General features: G+C 51.9%; 1 protein-coding gene across 5 annotated transcripts in view; it reads right to left on the bottom strand.

Annotated features, from left to right (window-relative positions):
• Window positions 1-23,595, bottom strand: part of LOC134535708 (uncharacterized) — a 398,944-nt gene that overhangs the window by 172,234 nt on the left and 203,115 nt on the right. For all 5 annotated transcript variants that reach the window (XM_063374911.1, XM_063374908.1, XM_063374910.1 and 2 more), the window contains exon 7: window positions 4,139-5,523. In XM_063374911.1, coding sequence (XP_063230981.1) covers window positions 4,139-5,523 — 1,385 coding nt within the window. The remainder of the gene's footprint in view (window positions 1-4,138; window positions 5,524-23,595) is intronic.

Below are 23,595 nucleotides of genomic sequence, written 5' to 3'. Positions count from 1 at the left end.
GGGTGTTCCGATTTCAGGCTCCTCACGAGCCTTTAGTGGATTTCATTCAGTCAGTTGTTGATTACGCTCGCGTCTTGGAGGTGGGATTGTCTGAGAAGGAACTGGTGGAAGTTCTTTTCGGAAATGTTTCTTCCATGACTCGTCAACATTGCATTTTTGCGACTGTCCCTCAGACACTGGATGAGCTTAGATCTTTAGCGAGCGAGGTGGAAAATCGGCTGCTTGCCACGCGTGAACACGCGACGCAGTTTCCGGCCGTCACTCCACGCGTGCGTGTAGCAGGCTTGGGGATGCAGCAGTCAAGTAGGGCCCGGGCGGCCGCGAGCGCGAGCCCGCAGGCGATGTCACACGTTGCGGACGGCGCACGGCCTTGGTTACAGGCTGCGGACGCGGGACGGAGGGAACCCGCTGGTGGAGCGGACACAATCCTGGGGGGACGAGGGTCGCGGTGAGCTAATTTCTGTCGCTTTGGACACCAGGCATGGGAATGCTCGATACAGAGGGTGCTGGCGGAAAGGCGTTTGTGCTTTCTTTGTAATTCTCCCGGTCATGAGCGAAGGGCTCATCCGGGAAACGCAACCACTCCGAGCATGTAAATGGTGTGTGTGGAGTGAGACCAACAAAAGGTATAGAAAACCCATCGCCGACGTGTAGGGTGCAGGTACAGTTGTATGGACGTCAGTTGCCGGCATTGGTTGACACTGGGGCTTCCCGCAGTGTAGTGAGCTAATCATGGTTTGACGGTGTGTGTGCGCGGAATTTCCGCACCTCCTTCGGGCGTGTTCCCGTGACTCGCGCTTATATGTATATATATGTGGCTAATGGGGAAGTAGTGGAAGCAAAGGCTTCTGTTAAACTTCATTTGAAAATAGGACGATTTTCTTGGAATTATGTGTTCTGGGTAGTTCCTAATCTCACTTCTGAGATTATTTTGGGATTTGATTTCTTGAGCAATGTGCAATGCATGGTGGATGCATCGGAGTCTTGTTTGCATTTTCGCTTTGCCCCCCAGGAAAAGGTTCATTTTGTGGTTAACTTGGCACTCGTCAGTGCTGGTTCTCTGGCTACTGGCGAAATGACAAGGCACGGTAGGGGTGACAAGATAGGCAGTCTGGAACAGAGGTCGTTAGACGGATTGAGGGCTCTTTACCCTGATGTTTTAACCAAGAAGCTTGGGAAATGTGATATCTTGCCGTATAGATTCCGGGTTAAGGATGACACCCCAGTGAGGGCTCCTCATCATCGTCTTTCACCCCCGAAACTTAAAATCATGCGCGGCATAGTTGATCGCATGCTGCGTGAGGGTGTGATTTCGCCCTCAACGTCTGAATTTTGCACTCCCACATTCCTGGTGGCTAAAAGGGAACCTGGCGAATTCCGATTAGTGCATTCTTACACTCAGGTAAATAAACAAATTGTCTTTGACCCATTTCCTATGCCTACCATTGAAAGTGCTCTCCAACATCTGGGGAAGGCTAAATTCTTTTCGGTTCTTGACTTGAATTCAAGTTTCCACCAGTGCCTAATCCATCCGGAGTGCCGTAAATATTTAGCGTTTTCCACTCATTGGGGCCATTTCGAATATAATAGGGTGCCTCTTGGGGCCTCTTTTGGCTCTCAGGCATTGTCTCGTGTTCTGGACCAGGTGTTAGGAGATCTGAAGTTTCAGGGTGTTTTTAATTATATAGATGACGTCATTGTGTACAGTAACTCCTGGGAAGAACACATGGAACTCTTGAAACAGGTCTTGGATAGACTTAGGGCTGCTGGGATCACGCTGAACCCAGATAAGGTAACCCTGGGTAAAACTCGGGTGAGATTTCTGGGATATGTGATATCCCAAGGCGAGCTCAGAAAGGATCCCGAAAAAATTCGGCCTGTTTTGAACTTTCCCAAACCTAAAAAAGTTATGGGTGTGCAAAGGTTCATGGGAATGCTCGAGTATTATGCCTGGTTAAGTGAGAACTTTGCGGGGCTGGCAGATCCTTTAAATAAACTCAAAAGGAAGGGGCAGGCCTTCTAGTGGGGTGAGGAGCAGGAGGTCGCCTTTCAGGAATGGAAGAATAGGTTGGCTACTCCTCCCATTTTGATACTTCCTGACTTTGAGAAGCTTTTTGTCCTGCATGTGGATGCCTCCCCTACTGCGCTGGGCGCAGTTCTTGGGCACTTGGAGAAAGGGAGGTTGAGACCCGTGGCTTATGCGAGCCGTGCCTTGTCTGACTCGGAAAGGAGATTAGGGGCATAAGAGAAGGGGGCTCTTGCCTGCCTCTTCGGCATGGAGAAATTTCATTCATATCTCGATTGTGCAGGATTTGATCTGTACACGGATAATCAAGCGCTAACATGGGTGCTTAATCATCCACACCAGTTGGGCAAGCTGCGTAGGTGGGTGTTGTGGTTGTCTAGGTTCAGATTCAAGGTCCTGCACATATGGGGTTCAGAGAATGTCACCGCCGATGCGCTCTTGCGCATGTTTAATGCTCATGAGTTCTGTACTGACGAGGAATCAGGGACTGCGAACGAGGTGTTTGCCTTGCGTGTCATTCCAGAGTCCTTCCCGAATTTGAAGGAGGCTCAGGCGTCGGACCCTCTATGCATAGAAATTAGAGAAAACTCGAGGAAGTGCCTCATGCTATCTACAAGGAGCTCGTGTGTTACACGGGGAAAAGTGGGAAGGCTCAAAAGGTGTTAGTGCCTTCCTCTCTGCAGGCAATGGTGCTAAAATATTTCCATTCTTCAGTATTCTGTGGACATCTGGGTGTGGCGAAAACACTCAAAAAGATAGCGCTGCAGTTTCCTTGGCCCACTTTAGCCTCTGATGTCAAGGACTTTGTTAAGAAGTGCCTGGATTGTCAACTTTGTAAACCTCCTCGACAGGCGAATGTTTGGCTCTACACGGCCGACCTTCCTGAGGCTCCTTGGCATTCTGTCCACTTGGATATTTTTGGGCCCCTTGTTAGATCTAGAAAGGGTAACATTTGTTTGTTGATTGCTTTGGATATTTTTACGAAGTTTGTTTTCTTGTTGCCTATGCACAACATGAAGGCTCCCACAATCGTGAGGACTCTAACCAATTCAGTATGGAAAATTTTCGAGGCCCCCATATTTTTGGTCTCTGACAACGCTCGGTATTTTCAGTCTGCGGTTTACCGTTATTGACATAAAAACGTAAAATATTCTCGACAAATTTTAATCTGTGGTTTTGATTGCTTATTACAACAACAATTTAGGCAATAAAGGTTAATTATTCTTGAATTTTAAAAATCTGATTACTAGTATAATTTCAAGAATTTATTCTTTTATTATTAAAAAAAGTAGCATCTGTCGGCGAGTGCAGTAATAATAGGTTATGTTAGATATTTGATTACAGTTTATTTATATGAAAACTTGTTCATAATTATATTTAAACGAAAAGTTAATGTGGTTTTCATTGCTTATTACAACAACAATTTCGGCAATAAAGGTTAATTATTCTTGCATTTTAAAAATCTGATTAATAGTATAATTTCAAGTATTTATTCTTTTATTATTAAAATAATAATGATTGAATTTTATTCATAAAAGTATGCAATCATTTCATCAATGTTTTGTTATGACGTCACGTTAAACTATTGTCCGTAAACCGACTTTACAGACAACCAATTTTTTTTATGTGGGATTTTCTCTCATGATCACAAGAGGAGGACTTAGCTAGGCATGAAGGAGACGGATGTCCGTTTTGCACGATAGTGTTTCTCATCTGACTGAAGGCATAGTAATCAAATGAGTAATGTATCTTATTTCATTTGAATTTCACATGATAAAAAAGAATATTGTATGTGCTGATTTAGTACCAGGAATTTGCCAATCTAACACAACTCTGAACACAATTGCATGTCATATTTCTAAAATAAAATGTGTACAGCTATTGTTTTCTTATAAATAACCTGAAGCACACAGAAAGCACCAGCAGTCTCGCCAGAGATAACAAGGAGCACACGGAGAACAACAGGTGTGCTTGTGTTTACACATGCGTCCATGGACAGGCTGGCGAGGCGAGGCTCCAGCAGACCAGACCTACTCGCGCTCCAGACTCCTGCACAGCGGCTACCGAGGACAGCATGCACACAAGCCACCGGTGAAGGAGCAAGTGACGTACCTCCCTCCTGGAGCCAGAACTGAGACCTCTGCTGAAGCCTGTGTCCATGGACAGGCTGGCGAGGCTCGGCTCCGGCAGACAACACCTGCTCGTGTAGTTAGCGCTGGGCGGCTCCAGGCTCCTGTACAGGGGTTCCGGGAGAATGTCCGCCTCGTCTCCCGGAGTCTGCACGGGGCTGGGCGGGAGGATCTCCGAGTACTCGTCGTCTTCTTCCACGGGGGACGGTGGGAGCGGCGGGAAGTCGCACTCGTCCGTCGCCATGGCCAAGTCTGCCGCACGCTCCCTGCAGTCGCCCTCTACCACGGACACTGCATCGAAGTGGTTCAGTTCAGCTGCCACTAGCCACACATCACTTACGTCGACCATCTTGGCATATTCTTCGCTTCGTGATCGTAAACATTCCGGCCTCTTATTTGATTTTGCATCCCATTTAACCTTTTCTAGAAGTGCTTCTTGACTCCCTGTCAATCTTTCCTCGGAACTGTGACCCAACTCCCGTTTCTTTTTGGAAACCGAGTAACGAGGAACATCTCTGTACAGATTTAAGCTATCGGTTGATAATCTAGGCTGTTCACGAGGGACAAATTCTGTATCATTAAAAAAAATTTCTTTGCTAGATGTTTTTGATGACGAGGAACAATTACTTCTCCTATCCGAGCAGTCATTTCTTTTTCTAAGCCCGAGAAAGTCTCCATCACCCAGCAGAAGGGACTCTGCACTCATGTCGAGAAACTGGCCAGAGTTTTCCCGTTCCAGCTGCGCTATCAATTTCCTCTCTTCTTCACTGACTCTCAAATCCGACAACCGATCGTCCAAGCCATTGCAATCTTCAGAGTTGTAACAGTAGGAAGAGCCTTCCTCCTCTTCAACGGTGACTGCCAGTTCGTGAGTCCGGGACAGGCGATGCAGATCCGTCTTGGAGCGATGGTGGGCGTCTCTGAAGTAAGACGCGCTGGAGTCCGGCACGTCACAGCCCACCAACATCGGCAGCGACAGGACTCGTCCCAGAGAAGGTGGAGCGGGCGGCAGGAAGTCAGGAGGCGGCTCGTCCAAGCCCTCCAGAAGCCCCTCCTTCAGCAGCGACTTGATGTTGTCGAACGTCGAACTGCAGCGCTTCAAGTCGCTCAAGTGTGGGTTCTGTTCGTACTGAAGCATTTCAGTTTTCGGCAGCGACTTTCGTTCCTTTTTCCGTCCTTTGCGAATTACATACGTGCCACCCTGAGACATCTGTTTGTTGTACAATTTTGCTGGGAGCAAGCAATTCTCTTCTTCATCGTTGGTGATTGAAGAATCGTAGAAAGCATCACTGAATGTTGATTCCATTTCCGACTGTGGTGGGTCTGGCCATTCCTCTGTTTCTTTTGGTTTGTGTATTGACCCAGTGCCTGCAACATTGTACAAGTATTTTGAAGCAATATTTCCAAATAATATTTAGCAAAAACTGAACATGCACCCTTATCATTTTATTTAACAAGCAGTTAAATAAGTTCTACTGTTTAATCTGATCATTATACAATAAAACCAATAAAATTGACCAATATGTAAACAATAAATCCATAAAGTTGCAAACAGGACAATCCTATGAATTTATCACTCTTTCTACCACTTCTTGATGTAGAAAATCTGACTGAATAAGTAAATGGACTTATATCCATTAAGTTACAATACATAAGTTACACATACAACAATAGGAAACAGTAAGTGGAATATGTAGTTACCCATACACAGTGAAAGTGGCAAGTAAAATAATCTACAAAAATGTGTATTAAACTAAATGTGATTAAACAAAAGTACTCTGTGGACTCTAAAAGCTGGCAACCTAAGCAGCTTTTTCAGGGGCAAAATATGGTTATTAGGGAAACTAACAATTTGATTTGAAAAAAATATTAGCAGTAAATGCTTTTTATATTTTAAAAACACATATTTTGTTGTTTTAATACTATTATACTTCTTATTAATACTAAATAATGATAAACAAAAATTAACAAAAGTCCACTTTTTAAATCAAGCACAGATTAATTAATATAATTTTTTTTGATGTTAAAACTAACTATGTTACAACTTCTCAGGTGCGGAATCAAGGGATGACCGGGGGAAGGGGGGGGGGGGGGGGGTTACGAGGACATAGCTCCTCCTAAGCATAAGTTTTTCTCTTAAAATTTACTTTGGAGGCTATTAATTTTCAATTCTAGAGTAAGTTTTTCTTTCACACAGAATTTTGTATGGAACTATTAATGTTAGTTATTTGGGACCATGAATTTGTAAATATTTTAAAGTCAATCCAAATTATTTAATGTCATGTTTTTCAACTATATTTATTAAGGGATTTATGGAAGATTGATGCAGGCTTATACTACACACGGTCATGACAGGGTACAGGTAGGAAACATCAAAACAGAACGTCAGGAAAACGGAATGTCAGGAAAACCGAGCCAATTAATTCAAAAATAGAAAAGTGTTTAATAGAGTTTGGCAGATAGATGAATCAGTTGCGTGCGAAAATGGAATCACTGAGTGTTCAAAATTCAGTCAGGAATAACGACAGATTTCCAAGTGAAACAAAAACAACCAAACCATAGATTTGTGACATCTTTCACGCAGCTTGGCAAAGCCAGTTTCGAAACAACACCTTTTCCCAACCGCCATAGACATGCTCTTAGACAAACTCTAGGTCCACATACCACAGAGGGCAGACCCAACTGCTTCAAGTGCAACAAACCTGCACATATGCATAGGGACTGTCAAAGCTAACCAACTAATGAGAAACAGAGAAACTAGGCAGGACGAGTTATTCTCGGGGTATTAACTCGTCCCGTGTTCACCGACAGCTGTGCCGCAGTATCCCTTGTGGAGAGCACAGCACTACTGGAGGCCAGTGGAACATACGAGTGTTTGCAGAACCACCGTTTGAAACACATGGTCGGGCTACACTTTAGATTAGGCCACCCAGTAGGGCATGTAGAAACTACAATCAGAGGCCTTATTTTAGGGTGTGATTTTCTCACAAAATTTGAAGCAGTAATTTCTTGTAGATGAGACAGAAATATTTCATCAACTATAAATCATCCTGACATAAGTATCCCAACCCAAGGTGCTGAATGAGGGAGGCTAGTTATTAGTTATCATCACTAAACAGACTAGAAAGAGAGAACATGATGAGGTTAATTCACTCACCTGTGACCATAGTTGTAGAAAACCAGCAACCCAGGCTGAACAACGTAACTTAAACCAAATGCAACCGAAGGCTACATTGCAGTTAGGTTGTGTCACTGTGAAGCAACACTGTGCACCTGTTAGTACCTGTGTGTTCTGAGGGCGAACATTTGCCAGCTGATGTTATGATTGAACCTGAAGAGGATGTTTGTAGTAAAAATTCAGTATTAGTTTCTCAAACCATTGTAAATCAAAACAAACATACTCAACAGTAGGTTATGAATTCTGCAAATCGAGTAGTTTTACATCATGGAATGAAACTATGTTACTTACATGAATTTTATGACAATGATAAAAATGAACTGGAAAAATTACTACAGTCTTGCAAGCAAGGGAACAAGATAATTTTGATCTCACAAAACTAGATATCAATCCTATGTTATGAAAGAGATAAATTAGTGGTTAACTCTACAAGTATCAAAGTTATTGTAGCTGGAATCCTAACCGAGTAGGATGCACAAAAGAGAAGGTGGTTTGCATAGATACAGTTGATAGTGCATCTATTGTTCCATCCTTTACAGAGTTTCATCTGGAGATGAGAAATCATTATGAAAATAGTTCAGGAAAACATTAAAAATAAAATGGTCAGACATTATGACAACACCAGCTGGTGCTCACATGTTGTTTTAGTTAAAGAGAAACACAGTGACTACCACAACTCTCTCAGGTCATCTCACAGGAGCTCGGTGAGTGCTGGGACCACCAGTTGCGGGCAGCCCGACATGACCCCTCGCTGAGCTCCTCCCAACATTAGGCATTACGTATACCAAACAATACACGACACATAAATACGTGATACATAAACTCATTATTAAAATATACACTTTTCAAACACAAACATTTCTGGATGCAAATCATCTGATATTTTCTGCACCCGCCGCTAGATTTCGCTGCCTGAATCGTAAACCGTGCTTGCTACCACTGAACGCAAATAGCAGAAAAAGCAGTCAGGGATGAGCGAAATGGAAATTTTCCCATAATGGTTACGATTGAATAACTGTTTATTTAGATGGTTAACGTTATCTGATTCTGGGCATGAAGGTTTATTACAGTATGGGCCAGACAAATATCAGAAAGGGTTCAGAGGGAGACGCCAGCGAAGGTACAATAAATATTATTGTAAACAGGAAACACTCATCTGTTTACTGGTAAACGTGGATCATAGATTAAATGCTTGCTAACAAATTAAACCAGATGTAAGGAAACTATATTTGAAATGTAATATATTAACTTAAATAGTTTAATTTCTGGCTCTTTTGTTAAGGCTTAATGAAATAGGAGACAAGTGATAAATATAAATAAATACACCTAAAACATTTAGTTTGCCTTAGGTTTAATGGGGTGGGCCGAAAAAAAAAAACAACCATAGTACATTACTTGAGTTTTAAGATATTTCAAATTTGAAATTTAAATTTACATTATTTTTGCCTTTAAAATATGCCATTAATTAATGTAGAACACACATACACAGGTGGACGGGCCAGCCATAGTGCTGTTTTACATTCTTACATTATAATATTCACTTTTGCAACAATAGAGCAGTTAGACCTTCAAAACCAGACTATATCGGAGAAAACAACAAGGTGCTATGGTGAATCAAAGTGCGCTCAATGTAGGTGGCTGTGAGCGAGAAGCATGACCATGGGGGTGGACATGGGACGGGAATAAGGCTCGGAGCCTCCGCAGCAAGGCCAGCCCTGCCAGGAGCTGTGGGTCCGGAGCACAGGGGGTGGACATGGGACGGGAATAAGGCTCGGAGCCTCCGCAGCAAGGCCAGCCCTGCCAGGAGCTGTGGGTCCGGAGCACAGGGGGTGGACATGGGACGGGAATAAGGCTCGGAGCCTCCGCAGCAAGGCCAGCCTGCCAGGAGCTGTGGGTCCGGAGCACAGGGGGTGGACATGGGGCCGGGAACAAGGCTCGGAGCCTCCGCAGCAAGGCCAGCCCTGCCAGGAGCTGTGGGTCCGGAGCACAGGGGGTGCACATGGGGCCGGGAACAAAGCTCGGAGCCTCCGCAGCAAGGCCAGCCTGCCAGGAGCTGTGGGTCCGGAGCACAGGGGGTGGACATGGGACGGGAATAAGGCTCGGAGCCTCCACAGCAAGGCCAGCCCTGCCAGGAGCTGTGGGTCCGGAGCACAGGGGGTGGACATGGGACGGGAACAAGGCTCGGAGCCTCCGCAGCAAGGCCAGCCTGCCAGGAGCTGTGGGTCCGGAGCACAGGGGGTGGACATGGGACGGGAATAAGGCTCGGAGCCTCCGCAGCAAGGCCAGCCTGCCAGGAGCTGTGGGTCCGGAGCACAGGGGGTGGACATGGGACGGGAATAAGGCTCGGAGCCTCCGCAGCAAGGCCAGCCTGCCAGGAGCTGTGGGTCCGGAGCACAGGGGGTGGACATGGGACGGGAATAAGGCTCGGAGCCTCCGCAGCAAGGCCAGCCCTGCCAGGAGCTGTGGGTCCGGAGCACAGGGGGTGGACATGGGACGGGAACAAGGCTCGGAGCCTCCGCAGCAAGGCCAGCCTGCCAGGAGCTGTGGGTCCGGAGCACAGGGGGTGGACATGGGACGGGAATAAGGCTCGGAGCCTCCGCAGCAAGGCCAGCCTGCCAGGAGCTGTGGGTCCGGAGCACAGGGGGTGGACATGGGACGGGAATAAGGCTCGGAGCCTCCGCAGCAAGGCCAGCCCTGCCAGGAGCTGTGGGTCCGGAGCACAGGGGGTGGACATGGGACGGGAACAAGGCTCGGAGCCTCCGCAGCAAGGCCAGCCTGCCAGGAGCTGTGGGTCCGGAGCACAGGGGGTGGACATGGGACGGGAATAAGGCTCGGAGCCTCCGCAGCAAGGCCAGCCTGCCAGGAGCTGTGGGTCCGGAGCACAGGGGGTGGACATGGGACGGGAATAAGGCTCGGAGCCTCCGCAGCAAGGCCAGCCTGCCAGGAGCTGTGGGTCCGGAGCACAGGGGGTGGACATGGGACGGGAATAAGGCTCGGAGCCTCCGCAGCAAGGCCAGCCTGCCAGGAGCTGTGGGTCCGGAGCACAGGGGGTGGACATGGGGCCGGGAACAAGGCTCGGAGCCTCCGCAGCAAGGCCAGCCTGCCAGGAGCTGTGGGTCCGGAGCACAGGGGGTGGACAAAGGACGGGAATAAGGCTCGGAGCCTCCGCAGCAAGGCCAGCCTGCCAGGAGCTGTGGGTCCGGAGCACAGGGGGTGGACATGGGACGGGAATAAGGCTCGGAGCCTCCGCAGCAAGGCCAGCCTGCCAGGAGCTGTGGGTCCGGAGCACAGGGGGGGGACATGGGACGGGAATAAGGCTCGGAGCCTCCGCAGCAAGGCCAGCCTGCCAGGAGCTGTGGGTCCGGAGCACAGGGGGTGGACATGGGACGGGAATAAGGCTCGGAGCTTCCGCAGCAAGGCCAGCCTGCCAGGAGCTGTGGGTCCGGAGCACAGGGGGTGGACATGGGACGGGAATAAGGCTCGGAGCCTCCGCAGCAAGGCCAGCCTGCCAGGAGCTGTGGGTCCGGAGCACAGGGGGTGGACATGGGACGGGAATAAGGCTCGGAGCCTCCGCAGCAAGGCCAGCCTGCCAGGAGCTGTGGGTCCGGAGCACAGGGGGTGGACATGGGACGGGAATAAGGCTCGGAGCCTCCGCAGCAAGGCCAGCCTGCCAGGAGCTGTGGGTCCGGAGCACAGGGGGTGCACATGGGGCCGGGAATAAGGCTCGGAGCCTCCGCAGCAAGGCCAGCCTGCCAGGAGCTGTGGGTCCGGAGCACAGGGGGTGCACATGGGGCCGGGAATAAGGCTCGGAGCCTCCGCAGCAAGGCCAGCCTGCCAGGAGCTGTGGGTCCGGAGCACAGGGGGTGGACATGGGACGGGAATAAGGCTCGGAGCCTCCGCAGCAAGGCCAGCCTGCCAGGAGCTGTGGGTCCGGAGCACAGGGGGTGCACATGGGGCCGGGAATAAGGTTCGGAGCCTCCGCAGCAAGGCCAGCCTGCCAGGAGCTGTGGGTCCGGAGCACAGGGGGTGCACATGGGGCCGGGAATAAGGCTCGGAGCCTCCGCAGCAAGGCCAGCCTGCCAGGAGCTGTGGGTCCGGAGCACAGGGGGTGCACATGGGGCCGGGAATAAGGCTCGGAGCCTCCGCAGCAAGGCCAGCCTGCCAGGAGCTGTTGGTACGGAGCACAGGGGGTGCACATGGGGCCGGGAACAAGGCTCAGAGCCTCCGCAGCAAGGCCAGCCCTGCCAGGAGCTGTGGGTCCGGAGCACAGGGGGTGGACATGGGACGGGAATAAGGCTCGGAGCCTCCGCAGCAAGGCCAGCCTGCCAGGAGCTGTGGGTCCGGAGCACAGGGGGTGCACATGGGGCCGGGAATAAGGCTCGGAGCCTCCGCAGCAAGGCCAGCCTGCCAGGAGCTGTGGGTCCGGAGCACAGGGGGTGCACATGGGGCCGGGAACAAGGCTCGGAGCCTCCGCAGCAAGGCCAGCCCTGCCAGGAGCTGTGGGTCCGGAGCACAGGGGGTGGACATGGGACGGGAATAAGGCTCGGAGCCTCCGCAGCAAGGCCAGCCTGCCAGGAGCTGTGGGTCCGGAGCACAGGGGGTGCACATGGGGCCGGGAACAAGGCTCGGAGCCTCCGCAGCAAGGCCAGCCCTGCCAGGAGCTGTGGGTCCGGAGCACAGGGGGTGGACATGGGACGGGAATAAGGCTCGGAGCCTCCGCAGCAAGGCCAGCCTGCCAGGAGCTGTGGGTCCGGAGCACAGGGGGTGCACATGGGGCCGGGAACAAGGCTCGGAGCCTCCGCAGCAAGGCCAGCCCTGCCAGGAGCTGTGGGTCCGGAGCACAGGGGGTGGACATGGGACGGGAATAAGGCTCGGAGCCTCCGCAGCAAGGCCAGCCTGCTAGGAGCTGTGGGTCCGGAGCACAGGGGGTGCACATGGGGCCGGGAACAAGGCTCGGAGCCTCCGCAGCAAGGCCAGCCCTGCCAGGAGCTGTGGGTCCGGAGCACAGGGGGTGGACATGGGACGGGAATAAGGCTCGGAGCCTCCGCAGCAAGGCCAGCCTGCCAGGAGCTGTGGGTCCGGAGCACAGGGGGTGGACATGGGACGGGAATAAGGCTCGGAGCCTCCGCAGCAAGGCCAGCCTGCCAGGAGCTGTGATCCGGAGCACAGGGGGTGCACATGGGGCCGGGAACAAGGCTCGGAGCCTCCGCAGCAAGGCCAGCCCTGCCAGGAGCTGTGGGTCCGGAGCACAGGGGGTGGACATGGGACGGGAATAAGGCTCGGAGCCTCCGCAGCAAGGCCAGCCTGCCAGGAGCTGTGGGTCCGGAGCACAGGGGGTGGACATGGGACGGGAATAAGGCTCGGAGCCTCCGCAGCAAGGCCAGCCTGCCAGGAGCTGTGGGTCCGGAGCACAGGGGGTGGACATGGGACGGGAATAAGGCTCGGAGCCTCCGCAGCAAGGCCAGCCTGCCAGGAGCTGTGGGTCCGGAGCACAGGGGGTGGACATGGGGCCGGGAACAAGGCTCGGAGCCTCCGCAGCAAGGCCAGCCTGCCAGGAGCTGTGGGTCCGGAGCACAGGGGGTGGACATGGGACGGGAATAAGGCTCGGAGCCTCCGCAGCAAGGCCAGCCTGCCAGGAGCTGTGGGTCCGGAGCACAGGGGGTGGACATGGGGCCGGGAACAAGGCTCGGAGCCTCCGCAGCAAGGCCAGCCTGCCAGGAGCTGTGGGTCCGGAGCACAGGGGGTGGACATGGGGCCGGGAACAAGGCTCGGAGCCTCCGCAGCAAGGCCAGCCTGCCAGGAGCTGTGGGTCCGGAGCACAGGGGGTGGACATGGGACGGGAATAAGGCTCGGAGCCTCCGCAGCAAGGCCAGCCTGCCAGGATCTGTGGGTCCGGAGCACAGGGGGTGGACATGGGGCCGGGAACAAGGCTCGGAGCCTCCGCAGCAAGGCCAGCCTGCCAGGAGCTGTGGGTCCGGAGCACAGGGGGTGGACATGGGGCCGGGAACAAGGCTCGGAGCCTCCGCAGCAAGGCCAGCCTGCCAGGAGCTGTGGGTCCGGAGCACAGGGGGTGGACATGGGACGGAAATAAGGCTCGGAGCCTCCGCAGCAAGGCCAGCCTGCCAGGAGCTGTGGGTCCGGAGCACAGGGTGTGGACATGGGACGGGAATAAGGCTCGGAGCCTCCGCAGCAAGGCCAGCCTGCCAGGAGCTGTGGGTCCGGAGCACAGGGGGTGGACATGGGGCCGGGAACAAGGCTCGGAGCCTCCGCAGCAAGGCCAGCCTGCCAGGAGCTGTGGGTCCGGAGCACAGGGGGTGGACATGGGACGGGAATAAGGCTCGGAGCCTCCGCAGCAAGGCCAGCCCTGCCAGGAGCTGTGGGTCCGGAGCACAGGGGGTGGACATGGGGCCGGGAACAAGGCTCGGAGCCTCCGCAGCAAGGCCAGCCCTGCCAGGAGCTGTGGGTCCGGAGCACAGGGGGTGGACATGGGGCCGGGAACAAGGCTCGGAGCCTCCGCAGCAAGGCCAGCCTGCCAGGAGCTGTGGGTCCGGAGCACAGGGGGTGGACATGGGACGGGAATAAGGCTCGGAGCCTCCGCAGCAAGGCCAGCCTGCCAGGAGCTGTGGGTCCGGAGCACAGGGGGTGGACATGGGACGGGAATAAGGCTCGGAGCCTCCGCAGCAAGGCCAGCCCTGCCAGGAGCTGTGGGTCCGGAGCACAGGGGGTGGACATGGGGCCGGGAACAAGGCTCGGAGCCTCCGCAGCAAGGCCAGCCTGCCAGGAGCTGTGGGTCCGGAGCACAGGGGGTGCACATGGGGCCGGGAACAAGGCTCGGAGCCTCCGCAGCAAGGCCAGCCTGCCAGGAGCTGTGGGTCCGGAGCACAGGGGGTGGACATGGGGCCGGGAACAAGGCTCGGAGCCTCCGCAGCAAGGCCAGCCTGCCAGGAGCTGTGGGTCCGGAGCACAGGGGGTGGACATGGGACGGGAATAAGGCTCGGAGCCTCCGCAGCAAGGCCAGCCTGCCAGGAGCTGTGGGTCCGGAGCACAGGGGGTGGACATGGGGCCGGGAACAAGGCTCGGAGCCTCCGCAGCAAGGCCAGCCTGCCAGGAGCTGTGGGTCCGGAGCACAGGGGGTGGACATGGGGCCGGGAACAAGGCTCGGAGCCTCCGCAGCAAGGCCAGCCTGCCAGGAGCTGTGGGTCCGGAGCACAGGGGGTGGACATGGGACGGGAATAAGGCTCGGAGCCTCCGCAGCAAGGCCAGCCTGCCAGGAGCTGTGGGTCCGGAGCACAGGGGGTGGACATGGGGCCGGGAACAAGGCTCGGAGCTGCCGCAGCAAGGCCAGCCTGCCAGGAGCTGTGGGTCCGGAGCACAGGGGGTGGACATGGGGCCGGGAACAAGGCTCGGAGCCTCCGCAGCAAGGCCAGCCTGCCAGGAGCTGTGGGTCCGGAGCACAGGGGGTGGACATGGGACGGGAATAAGGCTCGGAGCCTCCGCAGCAAGGCCAGCCTGCCAGGAGCTGTGGGTCCGGAGCACAGGGGGTGGACATGGGGCCGGGAACAAGGCTCGGAGCCTCCGCAGCAAGGCCAGCCTGCCAGGAGCTGTGGGTCCGGAGCACAGGGGGTGGACATGGGGCCGGGAACAAGGCTCGGAGCCTCCGCAGCAAGGCCAGCCTGCCAGGAGCTGTGGGTCCGGAGCACAGGGGGTGCACATGGGGCCGGGATCAAGGCTCGGAGCCTCCGCAGCAAGGCCAGCCCTGCCAGGAGCTGTGGGTCCGGAGCACAGGGGGTGGACATGGGGCCGGGAACAAGGCTCGGAGCCTCCGCAGCAAGGCCAGCCTACCAGGAGCTGTGGGTCCGGAGCACAGGGGGTGCACATGGGGCCAGGAACAAGGCTCGGAGCCTCCGCAGCAAGGCCAGCCCTGCCAGGAGCTGTGGGTCCGGAGCACAGGGGGTGGACATGGGGCCGGGAACAAGGCTCGGAGCCTCCGCAGCAAGGCCAGCCTGCCAGGAGCTGTGGGTCCGGAGCACAGGGGGTGGACATGGGACGGGAATAAGGCTCGGAGCCTCCGCAGCAAGGCCAGCCTGCCAGGAGCTGTGGGTCCGGAGCACAGGGGGTGGACATGGGGCCGGGAACAAGGCTCGGAGCCTCCGCAGCAAGGCCAGCCCTGCCAGGAGCTGTGGGTCCGGAGCACAGGGGGTGCACATGGGGCCGGGAACAAGGCTCGGAGCCTCCGCAGCAAGGCCAGCCCTGCCAGGAGCTGTGGGTCCGGAGCACAGGGGGTGGACATGGGGCCGGGAACAAGGCTCGGAGCCTCCGCAGCAAGGCCAGCCTGCCAGGAGCTGTGGGTCCGGAGCACAGGGGGTGGACATGGGACGGGAATAAGGCTCGGAGCCTCCGCAGCAAGGCCAGCCTGCCAGGAGCTGTGGGTCCGGAGCACAGGGGGTGCACATGGGGACGGGAATAAGGCTCGGAGCATCCGCAGCAAGGCCAGCCTGCCAGGAGCTGTGGGTCCGGAGCACAGGGGGTGGACATGGGGCCGGGAACAAGGCTCGGAGCCTCCGCAGCAAGGCCAGCCTGCCAGGAGCTGTGGGTCCGGAGCACAGGGGGTGGACATGGGGCCGGGAACAAGGCTCGGAGCCTCCGCAGCAAGGCCAGCCTGCCAGGAGCTGTGGGTCCGGAGCACAGGGGGTGCACATGGGGCCGGGAACAAGGCTCGGAGCCTCCGCAGCAAGGCCAGCCCTGCCAGGAGCTGTGGGTCCGGAGCACAGGGGGTGGACATGGGGCCGGGAACAAGGCTCGGAGCCTCCGCAGCAAGGCCAGCCTACCAGGAGCTGTGGGTCCGGAGCACAGGGGGTGCACATGGGGCCGGGAACAAGGCTCGGAGCCTCCGCAGCAAAGCCAGCCCTGCCAGGAGCTGTGGGTCCGGAGCACAGGGGGTGGACATGGGGCCGGGAACAAGGCTCGGAGCCTCCGCAGCAAGGCCAGCCCTGCCAGGAGCTGTGGGTCCGGAGCACAGGGGGTGGACATGGGGCCGGGAACAAGGCTCGGAGCCTCCGCAGAAAGGCCAGCCTACCAGGAGCTGTGGGTCCGGAGCACAGGGGGTGCACATGGGGCCGGGAACAAGGCTCGGAGCCTCCGCAGCAAGGCCAGCCCTGCCAGGAGCTGTGGGTCCGGAGCACAGGGGGTGGACATGGGGCCGGGAACAAGGCTCGGAGCCTCCGCAGCAAGGCCAGCCCTGCCAGGAGCTGTGGGTCCGGAGCACAGGGGGTGCACATGGGGCCGGGAACAAGGCTCGGAGCCTCCGCAGCAAGGCCAGCCTGCCAGGAGCTGTGGGTCCGGAGCACAGGGGGTGCACATGGGGCCGGGAACAAGGCTCGGAGCCTCCGCAGCAAGGCCAGCCTGCCAGGAGCTGTGGGTCCGGAGCACAGGGGGTGGACATGGGGCCGGGAACAAGGCTCGGAGCCTCCGCAGCAAGGCCAGCCCTGCCAGGAGCTGTGGGTCCGGAGCACAGGGGGTGCACATGGGGCCGGGAACAAGGCTCGGAGCCTCCGTAGCAAGGCCAGCCTTGCCAGGAGCTGTGGGTCCGGAGCACAGGGGGTGCACATGGGGCCGGGAACAAGGCTCGGAGCCTCCGCAGCAAGGCCAGCCTGCCAGGAGCTGTGGGTCCTGGCAAGGCCAGCCTGCCAGGAGCTGTGGGTCCGGAGCACAGGGGGTGCACATGGGGCCGGGAACAAGGCTCGGAGCCTCCGCAGCAAGGCCAGCCCTGCCAGGAGCTGTGGGTCCGGAGCACAGGGGGTGGACATGGGGCCGGGAACAAGGCTCGGAGCCTCCGCAGCAAGGCCAGCCTGCCAGGAGCTGTGGGTCCGGAGCACAGGGGGTGGACATGGGGCCGGGAACAAGGCTCGGAGCCTCCGCAGCAAGGCCAGCCCTGCCAGGAGCTGTGGGTCCGGAGCACAGGGGGTGCACATGGGGCCGGGAACAAGGCTCGGAGCCTCCGCAGCAAGGCCAGCCTGCCAGGAGCTGTGGGTCCGGAGCACAGGGGGTGCACATGGGGCCGGGAACAAGGCTCGGAGCCTCCGCAGCAAGGCCAGCCTGCCAGGAGCTGTGGGTCCGGAGCACAGGGGGTGCACATGGGGCCGGGAACAAGGCTCGGAGCCTCCGCAGCAAGGCCAGCCTGCCAGGAGCTGTGGGTCCGGAGCACAGGGGGTGCACATGGGGCCGGGAATAAGGCTCGGAGCCTCCGCAGCAAGGCCAGCCTGCCAGGAGCTGTTGGTACGGAGCACAGGGGGTGCACATGGGGCCGGGAACAAGGCTCAGAGCCTCCGCAGCAAGGCCAGCCCTGCCAGGAGCTGTGGGTCCGGAACACAGGGGGTGGACATGGGGCCGGGAACAAGGCTCGGAGCCTCCGCAGCAAGGCCAGCCTGCCAGGAGCTGTGGGTCCGGAGCACAGGGGGTGCACATGGGGCCGGGAACAAGGCTCGGAGCCTCCGCAGCAAGGCCAGCCTGCCAGGAGCTGTGGGTCCGGAGCACAGGGGGTGCACATGGGGCCGGGAACAAGGCTCGGAGCCTCCGCAGCAAGGCCAGCCTGCCAGGAGCTGTGGGTCCGGAGCACAGGGGGTGGACATGGGGCCGGGAACAAGGTTCGGAGCCTCCGCAGCAAGGCCAGCCTGCCAGGAGCTGTGGGTCCGGAGCACAGGGGGTGGACATGGGGCCGGGAACAAGGCTCGGAGCCTCCGCAGCAAGGCCAGCCTGCCAGGAGCTGTGGGTCCGGAGCACAGGGGGTGGACATGGGGCCGGGAACAAGGTTCGGAGCCTCCGCAGCAAGGCCAGCCTGCCAGGAGCTGTGGGTCCGGAGCACAGGGGGTGCACATGGGGCCGGGAACAAGGCTCGGAGCCTCCGCAGCAAGGCCAGCCTGCCAGGAGCTGTGGGTCCGGAGCACAGGGGGTGGTGGAGTCGGGCCCACACTACACAAAGGAAACATGCATAGTGAGTTAAAGAAACCGGATATTAAAGCTCTGAAAGGTGCAATAGAAACCGACAAGGAGCGCAGAAAATAACAAGAAAACTCAGTTACCAAATGGTTGGTAGACCTGAAATTTTAAGCCAAAGGTGATGGTGGAAAATACTCGCAAACATGCTTCGAAAAACGAGTAGAAGACAATTAAACTAACACAGTCCACGATAGATGGATAAAATGCAAGAAAGAACAGAAGAGGGGGAAACACTTCACTTACGCACGACTAGGCGGCGTGATGACTGTCTTCAGGCCGTGGAGAGTAACAGTCAAATTAGACATGACAGGGGGTGTACGATGTATGCAATAAGGTATTTATATATATATATATATTGTTTATGACGCAAAAGGAATTTTAAATCCAAGTTTTCGACCTCGGTAGAGGACTGCGTCATTGTCATCAAGAAAACCTTTAAAATGTTTGACCTTTTTACAATTTTTATTTTATTTGGACCCGGGAGAAGTTTTTCAGCAATGACCGCTCTATTCTCTTATGAATTAAATTAAAATTCCAATAATTTGATACTATAATGATTATTGTAGTACCAATAGATTCGGAATACAGGTTTTAAAAGTTTGGTCAATTTTTCAAGTTGTATTAAATATAGCAAAATTTCATAATTTACAGTACCTTTTACAGTAGTACCATTTATGTTTCTGAAAGCCTAATTTATTGTTCGGAAAACCCTTCTCACCCTCCCAACTGACTCTATAGAGGTAAAACATGTGGTGGTGTATGGTGGGTATCTACTCCACAAAGTTGTGTGACCTCCCAACTCCTCGTTTGAGGTAACAATGGCCAGGCACAGCAGAGACCTCACTACTCACTATGGATCCAAGTCACAGTAGTTTCTGATGGCTATAGGCCTGAGGCTGCAGAGAAGAGCACAGTGAGTTCTGAGCGTATTCACAGATCTAAGGCTGCTACATCCCCTCAAATGTTATTTGATTCCAGTACAATTGCTCAATTGTCTCAAAAAAAGTTAATATCCAATGAAATCAAGATAATTTGTTTCATCGACTTCTTGAAGACCTAAATGGACACACGCAGGCCACAGACGATACTGACTGTTTGATCACAACATTGATCTCTTCAACTACTACTCACGATGTGGTCATTGTTGGTGAGTCTTGCTCTCAGGCATCACACCACCAAACTGTTGGAATATATATATATATATATATATATATATATATATATATATATATATATATATATATATATATATATATATATATATATATATATATATATATATATATATATATATATATATATATATATATATATATATATATTTAACAAAATTTGGATGAGATAAAAATGATGTGACCTACACTAACATTTCTATAAAATATGACTGTATTAGCCCTCAACTTCTGCTTGTCTTCCATGCCTTCAGTGTATGCAACTCTACGTGACCTGAGATGCAATTTGTTCGCAAAGGATGCGACGAAAACCAACTTCAACCTAGCGAGATTCCCTCCCGCCCATAACTCAATCAGATTTACCTCCTTGCAAATCTACCACAAGGCACAAAAGGCTGTGAATACCATTTAGCTTCCTTGCATATTTTCTCTTTGATTGCTTTGGTACCAAACTGATGATTGAACTTGATTTGCACAGGTCCAGAAGTGGCCTCTTGGCTGGGGGGGCTTCGCACTTTCCCGGGGCTATTTTTGTGATCGCAGAAAGAGGTGTAATCACTCCTACCTCCAACAGAAAGGATTTCCAAACTTAATTGTCCATGTGTAGGTTAAATTTTCTAAACATTTCCTAGGTTAGCACTGAGAAAATGATGTTTTTTGATATTGAGACCATTTATTTACATTTATTTACTGTTCGACTAGCAACTTAGCTGTAAATTAAATTTTTCTCGCACAGTTTATCAAACATTGAATTGTTTACTGATCCATTAAGGGAATCCCCATTTTTTTTTTATGATACAATACAAATATCTTCAGATGATTCGTTTCATTTACAATCTATGTAAACATACTCATGTGATTTCTTAATGTTACTTTACTCTTTACATTGTGTCTAGCTCATGAAGTAAATTAAATATACTTTAAAAGAGAACAAAATCCGGGACAAAATCAAACAAAAACTGAAAAGAAATCAAAAGATTTGAGGTTTTATTGAATGTTGACAATGATGCGATCGTCTGCCGAGGTCGAAAACTTGGATTAACATACCCTTTGCACATCATAAACAACATATCAAAAAATCAAAAATACCTGATTTGATGCACAGTTTGATTTTTGATCTGACTGAGAAAGAAAAGAGGTGTGTCGGCCTGGAACGTGGCACCGCGTGTCAGAGTGGCAGTAGGCAGCACGTGAGAGACATGGTAGTAAAGCATACCGCAGAGGGGCGCTCCCTGGCGGAAAGAAGCGGAATTACAGGGGCTTACGTTTACTTATTCAGATGGCCGAGAGATCGTGCAAGAGGGCGGCATGAGGGGCAAGCATAATGGGGTTGATGTCCACGGAGGAGAACCGGTGGAGCGGGGGTCGGCCATAGTCCTGGCTCCGACTTCCACGGAGGGGGGGGAGTCTGACGTACTCTGGCTCGATACGGGACGTGCGTGTCTCACGTGTTGCCAGGAGAGGAGTGCGCTGGCAGAGCTGCAGGTGGGAGTGTAGAGAGGCCGGGACACTGTGGCACGTCCATCCACTGTGGTCATACCAACTGACTAAGGTTTAAATTGTAAGGGTCCCATTGGGTTAAAAATCAAAGTAATATTTCAAAACGTGAGTTTCTGGTACATACTCGTAAAAAGCATGAACAAACAATAATGCTAAAGCAGTGACAAAAAAAAAAACACTTGTTTGCAGCATATACTCCCCAGCTGAAATGTAGAGCAGTGTCTAGTAAAGAAAAAAATTTAATATAAAAAATAACAAACGTTAAATTTGAAAATTCTGAATTATATGTAGTAAGAGCATACCTTATAGTTGATGAGAAAATAAAGGTTGTTGATCTCAGCAGTGGGACATGATGTAGATTCACAACATGAGCACAATGAGGGAGGTCTGTCCTTTAGATCTCAGTGAAAAATGGAGAAATTATACTCCTCCAAATGAAATATCTGGGTATGAACCCCTGTACATGAGTCTTTCCAGAAAAAAAAAACAAAGAAAGGCAAAAGGACTTAGCTTGCACTTTCTGGAGCTGGAGAAGAAGAGAATCAAATTTGATGCTTGCTCAAAAAGGCAAAGCAAAAACCACGGCTACAGAATCTACATTATTAGCTTAAAATAGGATAAGGTTGTCCACGCTCTGAAAGGTGATCAGTCTAACAGGCAGGAGCACAGATACCTATGAGGGAAATTCTCAAAGCTAGATTGGGCAAGAAACCCAAGAGATCAACACCTCAAATGGATTGATACAGAAGTATATTTTTTATATTGAAATTCTTGTTTGAAAAAAATTATACTAGCACTCAAATTTAAATACTAAGAAAAATATAAAATCAACATAAATCCTACTATAAAGTATAAATCCTATCTTTAAGAGAGCAATTGGATCTTCCAATGACAGGCACTAGGTTAAACACTGCCTGAGAAGAGATTTGAACAGAGGTCGTCCAAAGGTGAGTGGTGGGAATGGAACCCAAACAACACTCGGAAGAAGTCATGGCTCATAGGCTCAGAGGATTGAATGCATTTTAGCATTGATGAATTTAGTGCTGCACAATGGCTAAGCATGACCTAAGTTTTACTTTAGAATACATAAAAAGAACCTTATGCCACCTGGAAGTCGCAATGCTTCAAACAATGTAAAATAGCTTCATAATAATGATACAAAATAAACTACTCACTTTGGAGAGAGTGTGAGGAAAAAAAACTGAAAAAAAAAAAGGTTATAATTCTGCTCACCTAGATGTAGGCCTACTTGCTACAGTGCTCAAATTTTGTGTACATAGCTGTACCCCATGCTATGAAAACTAATGTTGACAAAAATTAAAAGTTTAGAAAAGTTTATAAAAACAACATTGCAAAAGTTTAAAATTAATTCAATGATAATTGTTTGAAAAAATTTATATATTATTATTTACCTTGAAAATTATAAATTATGTAGAAAAGCAGTTAATATTGTGAACTCTAAACATGGAATGTTATAATGTGTTAATAAATAACTTAAGTCAAACAGGTACTGTAGAGTGCACAGTGTTCAAACAAACAGTACCTGCACAACCTGAGAAGCTTTGCTGAGAAAACCTTAAAACAAACACGCTAGGGAAAAAACATGAAAACTGTCAATATTAGTGACACGGACATTCACAAAAGAAGAAATAATTAGTAAACAATTCATTGTTTGATAAACTGTGTGAGAAAAATTTATTTTACAGCTAAGTTGCTAGTCGAACAGTCAATGTAAATAAATGGTCTCAATACCAAAAAACATCATTCTCTCAGTGCTATACTAGGAAATGTTTAGAAAATCTAACCTAAACATGGACAATTTAGTTTGGAAATCCTTTCTGTTGGAGGTAGGAGTGATTACACCTCTTTCTGTGATCACAAAGATAGCCAAAATTAGAGCTAGACACAATGTAAAGTGTAAAGTAACATTAAGAAATCACATGAGTATGTTTACACAGATTGTAAATGAAATGAATGATCTGAAGATATTTGTATTGTATCATAAAAAAAAATTGGGATTCCCTGAATGGATGAGTAATGTCTGACCACAATAAATTTTAATGAAAATGAAAACATTGTGAATATAAATCTTTTAAGTATGAATGTATGAATTACCTTTTTTTTAAGGCAATAATCACAAAAACAAAACATTGAATTATTAATGACTTGGGAGTGTACAGAGTGTACAAAAGGCTAATAATAGCTTCCTTGGGCATAGAAAAAAAGCATCTTATCTTATAATATATATAGTGGTCTCAGAATCTTGAGTTGTGGATACACAAGGTCTATGACCACGCACCACCTAGTCCGGTAGTTCCACCTGAAGACACCTTCAACTCTCACGCGCCACCTCACGGACAATCCCCCCCCCCCCCCCCCCTCTGATACAGCCCCTCGGCTCTCGGCGTGCCCCCGGAGAGGACTAACATCGTCATTGCAATACGCAACTTCCGTTGTTCATCCAATGCATAGTTTCTGCAAGGACAGCATTTAATCACCTAAGTACGGGATACTTTCCACAGAAAAATAAAACTCTATTGTGTAGTAGATTTGTTGGTTTTATTCTTATTATTGTTATTTTCTAAATAGTTTATT

Source organism: Bacillus rossius, chromosome 10 (genome assembly GCF_032445375.1).
Source record: "Bacillus rossius redtenbacheri isolate Brsri chromosome 10, Brsri_v3, whole genome shotgun sequence".
Classification (NCBI taxonomy): domain Eukaryota; kingdom Metazoa; phylum Arthropoda; class Insecta; order Phasmatodea; family Bacillidae; genus Bacillus; species Bacillus rossius.
Note: the sequence above shows the minus strand (reverse complement) of the source record. Positions and strands in the feature narration are given on the sequence as shown.